The sequence below is a fragment of the Olea europaea genome, chromosome 12 (genome assembly GCF_002742605.1).
Source record: "Olea europaea var. sylvestris chromosome 12, O_europaea_v1, whole genome shotgun sequence".
Classification (NCBI taxonomy): domain Eukaryota; kingdom Viridiplantae; phylum Streptophyta; class Magnoliopsida; order Lamiales; family Oleaceae; genus Olea; species Olea europaea.
Genome location: NC_036248.1, coordinates 5,936,486 through 5,948,714, shown reverse-complemented (window position 1 = coordinate 5,948,714; position 12,229 = coordinate 5,936,486). Strand labels below are relative to the sequence as shown.

Sequence of the window (12,229 nt, the reverse complement as noted above, 5' to 3'; positions counted from 1 at the left end):
TCAGCGAGCAATTCAAGCTGACATATTAACATTTCACCGAGTTAATGACCATGCATGCATCGAGATTTCGAAATGACATACAATTTAAATCACAAATGAATAATACGTACCTCATGATCATTGAGGAGAGCTGATAACTGTGAGCTTTGTCTCCATAGATAGTTGTTGAATGTGTCAATGTCATCAACAACTTCAAAATGAAAGACGTCGAATGACGTCTTATTGTGATGACACCTCAGTATGCTCTCTAGTATAAAAATCCCCAAATTCAACTTGTCAAACATATCGTCGCATTCATTGATTGCATCTCCTAACCGTGCCAAAGTTACCGTCATAAGCAGGATCAGTGTAACAGGTCTGCGCGCTCCTTATCCAACAAATCTATAACTAATGCGAAACTGACAAAATTATAGTTCGACGTAATTTTGTCGGGAATCTGTCTCATAGCGACGTCCAAATGGTAATTCATCTTGTAAATTTTAAAATATTTGAACTTTGCATAAGAGATAATAGATAGAGCATAATATTTGAAAATTAAATAGTTTATTTACTTATTTAAATTGTGTATTAAATATTTAATTGTTAACTATTTGTTTAAATTGTTTATTGAATATTTAATTGTTAATTAATTATTTAAATTATTTATTCAATATTTAAATCTGTATTTAAATTATTTATTTTAATTGTTTTGTTGTTTATTTAATAATTATTTTAATTGATAATGAATGTTTAATTGTTTATTTTGAATGTTAATTATTTATTTCAATTGTTTATTTAATATTTAATTACTTATTTTTCTTATTTATACTTATGGTTCGTTTAAATTATTTATTTAATACTTAAACGTTAATTATTTATTTCAATTGTTTATTTATTTTTTTAATATTTAATTAGTTATTTAAATTACATTTTTTATATTTATTGTTCATTTAAAATGTTTATTTAATATTTAAATTCTAATTATTTATTTCAATTGTTTATAATATTTAATTACATATTTAAACTAGTTTTCATTATTTATATTTATTTGTTATTTATGTTAATTAATTATTTTTATTGCTTAATTAACATTTAAGTTACTTGTTTATTGAATTTGTTTCAATTAGTTATTTATTATTTCAATTCATTATTTTAATTATTTTATTAATATTTATTTAATTTATTTCAATTACTTATTTATTTTTATTTAAATAAACAATATACATAAATAATTAACATAATTCGTGAAATATTTAAATAAACAAATAAAGTATAAAATGAATAATTATATATTAAACAAATAATACACATAAACAATTAAAGTATTATTTGATTTATTAAATTAATTATTAAATATTTAATTTAAATATCTCATTAATTACTTTAATTGGTTATGTATATTGTTTGTTTAATATTTAATTACTTATTTTAATAGTTTATTTCATTTTTATTTACTTCATTTAATTATTTATATTAATTTCTCATTTATTTTAATTGTTTATTGAATATTCAATTGTTTATTATATTTATTTCATTATTTATATTTTAAATAAAATGAAATAAAAAAATTCCATAAGAATATATGCATGAAAAGATTTAACGTTAGGTTCATGACATGCTAAAAAATCTCAGTTATGAAACTATGCATTAAACTAGAAAGGACTCTTTAATGTATAAAGAGTTTCACTCATATCTAATTCCATTTAACTTATTGCATGTAGGAACTTCCAACAGCCTTTAGTTCACAACTCAAAGGACCTCCACTAGAGAGGGCATATCCAATAGACCGAAAAAAGAATTTGTGGCTCGTAAAAGCGGCCAAAATTGGAAATGACTTTTTTTTTTTTTGTGATGGCTGGGAAAAATTTGTTCAAGATAACTCGGTCGAGGCAGGGGACATCTTTGTGTTTCGATATGATGGGTAAAATTTATTTGATGTGAAACTACTAGGGATATCAGGTTGTGATAAGAAGGGTTTCAGACGTTCAACGAATGAAGAAGACGGTGAAGCACTAGTGGAGCAAGCAGGGGCGAATCCAGCATCAATGTTCAGTTAGGGCGGAGGTTGACTTTGACCGTTGGCCGTCGACAATCAACGATCTTAAAAGCCCGATTCGGTCGGTGGCCGATCGTTGAAAAGCCATTTAAGGCTAGCCCATTTAACATTTTAAGATGCTAGAGATTTACACGTGAAATTTGAATTAGAAAGTCAAGATATGATCAACCATCGAAACTCATTCGAAAGAAATGAATCAAATGATAGACATACAAAGAAAAAAAGTCAAGCAAGTAGAATTAGTTGCAGCATTGACCACTCCATTTTGATAAAAATCCTCAGACACATTAAATAGATACACTCTTATAATTAATAACATGTATTCATTCAACTGCCAAATTCAAGTTCTTACTGTCATACAAAAAATTTTTCCATCTTACATGTTCTCCTTTTCACTGGCTCACAAGTACTTTTCAAATGTTTGACCTAGTGGCATGTAATAAGATATGCTCTTATGCCAGAAACAACACTCGATTAGGCTAAGTTAACCAGATTTTTCAAAACTTCTGCTCCAAAAGTAATAAAGAACGTAGAAATAAAATAGATAATTAAACTTTGATCTACTTTCATCTTCAATTGAAACTCACTTTAAGGCTTCAAAAGTCATTTGAGTTGATAATAAGCACCGGATCACTTTGGCATTACAAAACTTTCAATAATTTGTAACAAAATCCCCAAACAATAAGCCTCGAATCGAAGCCGAAGCAATTCAAAATCCTAAAAATCAAACATAGAGCATAATAAACTACTCAAAAAAAAAAAACAATAATTAAACAATAAATATGCCAGGAAAAAAACATGTAAATAATGGGTGAATGAATGGTGATTTGGGGGAAGGAATTGGGGGAAAAAACATGTAAATAATGGGAAGGAATTGGGAAGAACTCACGAAGGGTTTGCTCTTCTCTGATCTCTCTGGCAATCGGTTTAATTGACAGGAAGGAAATCGGAAATGGGACTAATTCGAGGAAAGTGTTGCTGGTCGTTAGAGACTCCATTGCCTCTGCCAGTCTACCTTCTGCTGTACTTGTAGTGGACTGGAAGAGACCTTATGGTCTATAATGGATGAATGCTGATTTGGGCCTTTTAATTTGGGCCTGATTTAAAAAAAAAAAAAAAAGGTGGCCCAACACTGCAACACTCCAACAGCCAACACAACAACCAACGACAAATGAATCTAGCTAGGGCGGCGAAATCTGTCATCTGAGACTTACCCCTGAGAGGCGCCTAGCGACCGACGGTTCCGGCAAATGGCCAGTACCTGCATCCACAACTGGATACAATGTGAGGAGGAAATCGTGTCAGCATGTTTGCCTTTGCTTCTTTTATCTTATGGTATTTTGTCCAGATCGACAGATAAAATGTGTAAAGTTACACCCTTCTTGATGTTGAAATAAGTGAGTTTCTTCTATTTTTGTAGCTTTGCAGTTGAGGCAAACAAGTTTTACAAATATTATCTTGGACAGTCATAAAACTGCGTAGGAGAAACTAATTAATTGAAAATCTGAATTTTCTTGTAAAGTAGGACCCAACAACTCGAAGACTTGGTAAGGTTCAAGTCTTCGAATTGTTGTCCATCACAAAATTTTTGTTATATTTTTCACTGCATCCATATTATTTCACAATCTTGGGTTGTCTATTATTATGAGCGTGTTTGTCAAGTTGAAACCCTATAAAGTAGTTCAAAACTTGCTTCTTTGGACAATAAGTTCAATACTTCGTTGTACAATTAAGAGAGAGAAAAAAATTATGATACAATTAGTGTTGACTTGATGATTTTTACACAGTTCCATTGGTGATGACTAAATGAATGTCATAATCAAGATGGTACCCATTGGAGGATTTTATACTATCAAGAGTGGAAAAATACTAATTTTTTTTTGTCAATGTGGAAGTATCATAGACCAATCTTGTCAATGATTGTGATTATTTAGGTGACATTTTTGTCTGTTTTGCTGAAATGATTGAAGTCATCTCAAAGTTTGAGTGGTAAATCGAAAAGTAAAGAGAAATAAGTAGTTTCTAAGTTATTTTCAATTTTCTAAATTCAAACTCAATTATGGACATATATCTATCATCTTTTTACATTTCTTTTTACGTTATGAATTTGATTGCTCAGCTAGTGTGAAGATTGATCAAGATTTATTCCAAGTGTGAACTAATGCAATTTAAGATGTATAAGAAAATCTGTTGACTTAGAGCATGCTCAGCTAATCTTAAAAATCACTTTTAAGTTACTTTTATGTGATAACTTACTCTCTCTTTTTTTCTTTTTTTTTTTAAATAAATGTTTATTCTAAAAGTAATTATGACTTTATTGTCAAAATAATTAACTTATTTCTAATGTAGATTTGCAAAAAAATTATTTATTTTGAAATTATTTACTAATAAGTAAACTTGTGAAGCTTAGCAAAGGTGGTCTTAGTTGGATGGATGTAACTTGTATGGACTAATTTCTAACTTGTCCCTCCTCTGGAATTCCAACCCATATATCGCAATGGGTTAATTTTATGCAAGATAAAGTTGAATCAATCCGTATATTGCAATGGTTTAATATGCATGATAGAGTTGATTTTTCAGAATTCATTTTCGACCATATTTTCCCATAAAATAATGTTATCGTAAATTCAAATTTTTTCCTCAATCATGGGCTTAATGGAGCTCAAACAAGGCTTAATAGTTGTGGAACGTACAATTGGGGAAAAATTAATAGAAGTAATGAATTTCTTGCAAAGTAGGACCCAATATTTATAACTCTCTTAGGGTCATGTCTTGAGTGGTACAATTTTCAATGCATAAATTTTTCCAGGATCGTGGGACCACCCTATTAGATTCCAACCCCCCCCCCTTTTTTGCGTGATGAAAATATTAACACATTATCAGATGATGAATTGTCAGTAGATGGGATATTTGAGAACGAGGAGTTACCTTCATGGACAAAACCGTTAACTATAAGAGCCTTTGTGGTGAGTTTTGTGTTGTCGGTGAAGATATGCTTCATAATCATGAAACTCAACTTCGGTGTTAGTCCTATACCATCATTTACTGTCGCTTCTAGTGTATTGGGATTCTTCTATGTCAAAATTTTAATTAAAACACTTGAGAAAGCTGGCATGTTGAAACAGCCATGGACCCGCCAAGAAATTACAGTCATTCAAACCTGCGTTTCAGCCTCCACAGGCATCAGTTTTAGCGGTCAGTATATACGTTCCCAATCTTTCTTCGCTCCCCCCTTGCTCACACAGAATATCTTACATGAGCATCTTGTGCAGGAGGCTATGGAACTTACCTGCTTGGAATGAGTGAACATGCTGCCAAACAAACAACAGAAGCCAAACATGATATGAACTACAAAAACCCGACACTAGGATGGATGATTGGCTTTCTTTTTGTAACAAGCTTCTCAGGTCTTTTCTCAGTGGTTTCTCTTCGTAAGGTATGCTTTACATTTTTTTTATTGGTAAATGTAAATTTATATTGATCAAAATTCATGTACAAGTACTCCGGACATTCTCGAGCTAACAATCAAAAGTTGTACCAACGATAAAATCTAAAGACCCAACGCTAAAGATTCAAAATGAATCAGAACATGAAGATACAATGCAAAGATAACTTTGTATACATGTGTTATCCAACTTACAGTGCTATCAGAATGTGGCTCAAGATCTTTATAAATTTTCCTATTTCTTGCCGTTCATATGTGGTATATGTTGGAAAGTGTTATACAGTCCAATATATAAATTTTTAATATTTTTGAATCGTGAATGATTCATCACATTTTTTGTATCTAGATAATGATCGTAGACTTGAAGTTGGTGTATCCTAGTGGTACTGCTACTGGACATTTTATTAACAGCTTCCATGCTCTTGGAGGGGCGAAACTAGCAAAGTAAGTAACTGTACCGGTTAAAATTAACACCTCGTGTGTAGGTATAATATAGGAAAAAAATAAAAATAAATCTAATAGGAAGATATTGTGGAAAAATTTACTGATTTGGGAAAGAATCATTTGTTTTTCTTACTTTTCTTTTACAGTGATGTAGAATATAAATAGGAGAACATAAACACCTATCTTTGGACTATATAGATTTTTAGTTTAAGTTATGGAAATCCCTATAATTAAGAGATTTGTCTATGCTTCAATCTCTCAATTATACAGCTCACGCCAACACTCCCCCTCAAGGTGATGCGTAGAGGTCCGTGATGCGCAGCTTGTCTAGTGAGCTGTAGAAATCTTTGCTAGAAATCGCTTTTGTAAGAATGTCTGCCAAGTAATCTTCAGATTTAACAGATGGAAACCGAATTATTTTATCCTCAAGATTTTGTTTGATAAAATGTCGATCTACCTCCACATGTTTGGTATGGTCACGTTGAACAGGATTGTGAGAGATAGCAATAGCAGCTTTATTGTTGTAGAAGATATCCATTCCAAACGAAGGTCCAAATCCAATCTCAATTAGTAGTCTTTTGAGCCAAAGAAGCTCGTACAATCCTTTAGCCATTCCATGAAACTCAGCTTCAGCACTTGATAATGCCACTACTTTCTGCTTCTTGCTTTCCATGTAACGAGATTTCCACCTACAAACATGAAGTAGTTCGAAGTGGATTTTCTATTCGTGATAACACATGCCCAGTCCGCATCTGTATAGCCATTCACTCTTAAGTGATTATTCTTCCCAAACATGAGACCTTTTCCAGGGGATGATTTCAGGAATTGAAGTTTATGAAATACTGTATCCATATTGTCCTTACGAGGACGGTACATAAATTGGCTTACTACGCTTACAACATATGCAATGTCTAGGCAAGTATGAGAAAGGTAGATGAGTTTTCCCACTAGTCTTTGGTACCTTCCTTTGTTCGTTGGTACCTAATCCGTATGTTCACCAAGCTTGTGATTTTGAAAAATTGGAGTGTCAGTAGGTTTACATTCTAGTAGTCCCACCTCTGATAGTAGGTCTAGCACATATTTTCTTTGTGAAAGAAATTTCCTTTGTTTGGACCTTGCAACTTCGATTCTCAAAAAATACTTCAATCCTCTTATATTCTTCATCCCGAATTCAGTTGCCAAGTGTTTCTGAATTCTTAATATTTCTTCTATATCATCCCCTGTGATAATCATATCATCAACATAGACTATCAAAGAAGTTATGTTGCCAGTTCGGTGCTTTAGGAACAACGTATGATCCGAGTTGCTTTGTTGGAATTCATATTTCTTCATTGCCTGGCTGAATCATCCAAACCAAGCTCGAGGCGATTGTTTCACTCCGTACAATGCTCGCTGTAATTTACACACCATATTAGTCCCTAAATATACTGTATATCCTGGAGGAACATCCATGTAGACCTTCTCTTCAAGATCATCGATGGAGAAAGGCGTTCTTGACATCAAATTGGTGTAAAGGCTAATCAAGGTTTACTGCTAGAGATAATAAAACTCTTACAGTATCTAACTTGGCTACTGGTGAGAAAGTTTTCTGATAGTCTATACCATAAGTCTGAGTATAGCTATTTGCCACTAATCTTGCTTTATATCTCTCAATAGATCCATCTCCCTTGTATTTAATTGAGAATACCCATCTATATCCCACGGGTCTCTTTCCTTCTTACAAGGGCACTAGTGTCCATGTCTTGTTCTTTAGTAATGCTTCCATTTCTTCCTTTATTGCCTGAGTTCACTTTGGATTTGTTAAAGCTTCTTGAATTCCAATGGGAACATGGGACAAGGTCACTTTGTGTGCAAATGACTTTAGAGGCTCCGATATCTTCTCGGTAGACACATAATTTGAAATTGGGTATTTTGACCTCCGTTCTTCAATATCTGGTGAATATCAATTTGGTGGCTTGCCCCGATTATGCATGACAAGTAAGTTGTATATAATAGGAGTATTCATATTAGGGACAGTAGAGCTTACCTTACGAATATTCTCAGGAGATGCATCGTTGGGTACTGAAGAATGGGAAACAACATCAGTTTCAGTTCTTAATGCCAAAACCTCCACACTTGAAAGCACTTTATCATTGGTTATTTCTTCGTTGCCTTGAACTTCGTTGTCTTGAACCTCAACCCAATCTAGTCATAACCAATTCGGCTCTTTAACTTGAGGCCCTCCCCTGAAGAGAAGAATTGGATATCGAGGGGGGGGGGGAAGTCCCAGATTCCAGAAAAGTGACATCCATAGTCACATAAGTGCGTTTATTGATGGGATCATAGCACCGGTATCCTTTTTGATGTGAGGCATATCCCAAGAAAAGACATCGAATGGCACAAGTGTCGAGCTTTGTACGTTGATTTTTGTGGATATGAACATAGGCAACACAGCCAAAGATCTTGGGAGCAATCATCAAAATCAAATTAACAATTTCTAAATCCAAATTTTTGGCCCAATAATTTGTTTCATTTCTAATTTTTTAATTTTGGCCCAATTACCCCTTTTATTGTCTCATTTCTTAGCCCAACAAGATACAACCCACTTAATAACCCTAAACACCTACACTAAAGTGCATAACGCTGTCTCGACTCTCGCAACCTCGCTGACATTCCAAAACCTATACAATCGTCGACCGACGCTGTGATCTCCGATCGAACTCCTCCAATCGAAATTTTGACCGTAGCGATCATTTGAACAAGGTAGTTTACCAGTCTCTGACATTTCAAAATCATTGAATGTGTCATTAGTTGTATTTATATAATGTTGTTATAAATGTTAAAAAATTTAATTATAGTACAGAACCGAACGGAACCGAACCGAACCCGAACGATTCCATAATTATATTTGGACCCGACGATTCCATTTACTAAATACCCGAGAACCGAACCGAACCGACCCGCGTCCACCCCTAAATGTGAGAATCGAACCGACCCCCGTCCACCCCTAAATGTGACATACGTTGATAGGGCTGAAGTGGTGTCTTAAACTTCAAGACTTTGGACGGCATGCAGTTGAGTAATCTCCAATATTAGCTGGGAATGTGAGCTCCAATTAGTAGAGCACGTGCAGTTAAGAATGTGTCTATTCTTCCTTTCAGCAACTCCATTTTGTTGAGGTGTTTGGGGACATGAAGTTTCATGAAGGAGACCTTATTGTCTGAAATATTCTTGAAACCGATGATTGACATATTCGCCACCATTATTTGAGCGAGGAGTTTGAATCTTTCTCGAGAATGGAGTTTGAATCTTTCTCGAGAATTGAGTTTGAACCATGGCATGAAAGGCTTGGAACACATTCAGTACTTCATCTTTATTTTTCAACAAATATAATCAGGTCATTCGTGTACAATCATCTACAAAAACCACAAACCATCGTATGCCAGAAATAGTAGAGACTGGAGAAGGACCCCATACATCGGAATGAACTAGTGCAAATGGAATAGTACTTTTATTCGATCTTACTAGGTATGGGACTCGATGACTTTTAGCTAAAATGTAAGTATTACATTTTAAGTCATCAAGTTGTGTATGTGAAAATAAACTAGGAAATAAATACTTCATATAGGTAAATGACGGACGTCCCAAACGACGATGCTAAAACCAAATCTGTTTCTCATTAGTTCTGGTGAGGTGATTCATGTGATGTGCTTGCCCTAAATTGAAATCCTCCATATAGTATAGGTCCTCCCTTCTAGTACCACGCCCAATGATCTTCTTCGTGAGAACATCCTGAAGTAAACAAAAGGTAGGATAAATAAGTACAACACAATTTAAATCTGCAGTGATCTGACTGACAGATAATAATTTATGAGACAAAGAAAGAACAAGAAGGGTACTAAATAATTTCAAATTTGGGGATAAATTCACAGTGTCGGCTCCTGTGACAGGAGAAATCACTCCGTTAGCATTTTCTACACGCGTGCATTTTTGTAGAGAGATTTCAGAAAAATCAGCCGAATCAAAAGTCATATGATTGCTTGCACCAGAATTTAGTAGCCAAATGCCCCGATTTTTAGTTTCATTTCAGTGAGTTGTTGAAGTTGTGTTCCCGTAAAACACACGCCCAATTTCCATGGCTTTATTTTTATTCCAGTGAGAGTTAAAATCTTGGGTGACTCCTGTATTATTATAGGTACCTGATTCTTGGGCAATTTCATTGGATCGTAGAGAAAGGTGAGATGTGGCATCTTCACCAGCCGTTGCATTAGCTACTCTTGCCTTGCCCATTCCTCTGTCCATTCCATCTTTGGGTTTTTTGGCTTGGAGTTCAGTCCACCATTCTGAATATCCATTCAATTTGAAACAGGTTTCTCGAGTATGTCTCTTGCTTCCACAGTATGAGCATTGCTGTTCATTATTTGTGGCTTTGTTGTTTGATGATTTTCCTCCTCCAGATCATGTAGAAGTTGTGGTCGTTGATCCTAACTTAAGGCTTTTAGAAGTTAAGACAGCACCTGTCATGGGTTCGGTGCTTTCAGTGATCATCACGGCTTGTCTAATGGCTTCTCTACGAACAAGGGCGTATGCCTGTTCAACTGTAGGGAACGGACGTAGTTGAAGAACATCCCCCCTGATTTTATCCAATCGATCATCAAGACCATCCAGAAAGGTATACACCCGATCCTCCTGAATGGTAGAATTGTAGTGTTTGATATCCTTCGGGCATTCCATGGGATTTGGATGACGGAAATCTATTTCACGCTAAATTTTTCAAGAGATCCTCTATTCTGTCGGAGACGAGAAACTCGACGCCTGAGGTCGTATACTTGAGAAGTATCACTTCCATCAAAATATGTGGTATCAATGAAGTCCCAAACAAGTTTTGCTGTAGGAAATCGTATGAAGTTACTGATTAACAATGGTTTCAAGGAGTTAATCAACCATCCTTTGACAATGGCATTGTCAGTGCCATTTTTTAAAGGACTGGTTAGTCAGAGGTGGTTGAGGAAGGTCTCCATTGATATAGCCCAGTTTGTCTTTGCAGGAGATGTATACCTCAACAATCTGGAACCAGGTGGCATAATTGGTGCCGTCTAACTTGATGCCTATAGGAGCAGCGGAAGTCTCTGTGGCTGGGGTATGGGGTTGAGTTTTGGTCAAAACTTCAGGTATTTTGGCAATTAGTTCTGTGAGAATGGAGGATGGGTCACCTGGTTCCTCCATACTTCTGGAATCTACCATGGGTGTCAAAGAGAAAGAAAAAGAAAAAGGGTTAGGTTGTGATAACAGAGAACCAAGGGTCGGTTGACTCTGATAACATGTGGAGAAGATGACTGATTTGGGATAGAATCATTTATTTTTCTTACTTTTCTTTTACGGTGATGTAAAATATAAATGGGAGAACATAAGCACCTATCTTTGGACTATACAGATTTTTAGTCTAAGTTAATGGAAATCCCTTTAATTAAGAGATTTGTCTGTGCTTCAATCATTTTTTTTAATTTTAAATTTTTTATTTTTATTTTTATTTTTGGCAGAAGTATAAACCCCGTCGATATTATCCCAAAAAAAGTCATCTTGATAACCGGAAATGTAACAGTTAATGAAAATGCCTCAAAACCCAAACAAAACAGATTATAACTTCTATCCAGACTTCAATTGAAAACTCCCTTCAATTAAAACTAAGTTTAAATCCAAAATTTCAAATGCCTACTGATGGTGACATTTTACAATATCCCCGATCAGTATATCCCGAGGACTAATTTTGGTAAAGTTGTAAATCCATCTGTGGTGTCCTCGAGCATGTTCGTCCTCGAGACACAGGGCCCGACCACATCTCCATGATGCTTCGCATATTGCAAACATGTGTCCTCGGGCATAGTCCTCGGGAATGTGCTCCTCCTTACTGCTGACGACTGTTCACACTTTAGAATTCCTACGCAATTAGGAATCTTAACTCCCACAAGAGTCCTATCTCACGCATAATTCTGGAATTCAACCAACTCCTTAACCATTCAGGACTCCAACAGATGAGGACATCCAACTAGTTGAGTCCAATTAGGAGAGTGTCACTTACTACTATAAATACAGAACCTTGAACCATTATTCAGGTACGTTTTTTCATTGTTCTTTAGCATATAGCCTCACGCATATATTTCCCTTTCTGACTTAAGCATCGGAGGGGCGACGAGAACACACCTCGTTGCCTTTGTTTCAGGTATCGGAAGATCACGTTCGTGCTCATCATCAGTCATCAAGCTCGAAAAATCTACAGGTACGATTTTTGGTAGCATCATTGGCGCCGTCTGTGGGAAGCGCTACCA

At 35.0% G+C, this 12,229-nt stretch overlaps 1 protein-coding gene and 1 pseudogene across 1 annotated transcript in view; one reads left to right on the top strand and one right to left on the bottom strand.

Moving 5' to 3' along the window:
* Positions 1-4,918: 4,918 nt before the first annotated feature.
* The window catches only part of LOC111405352 (probable metal-nicotianamine transporter YSL8), a 19,032-nt gene continuing 11,721 nt past the window's right edge, over positions 4,919-12,229 (top strand). The window contains exons 1-3 of the mRNA XM_023034179.1: positions 4,919-5,230; positions 5,308-5,471; positions 5,827-5,924. Coding sequence (XP_022889947.1) covers positions 5,041-5,230; positions 5,308-5,471; positions 5,827-5,924 — 452 coding nt within the window. The 5' untranslated portion in view covers positions 4,919-5,040. The remainder of the gene's footprint in view (positions 5,231-5,307; positions 5,472-5,826; positions 5,925-12,229) is intronic.
* The window catches only part of LOC111405354, a 12,635-nt pseudogene continuing 9,793 nt past the window's right edge, over positions 9,388-12,229 (bottom strand).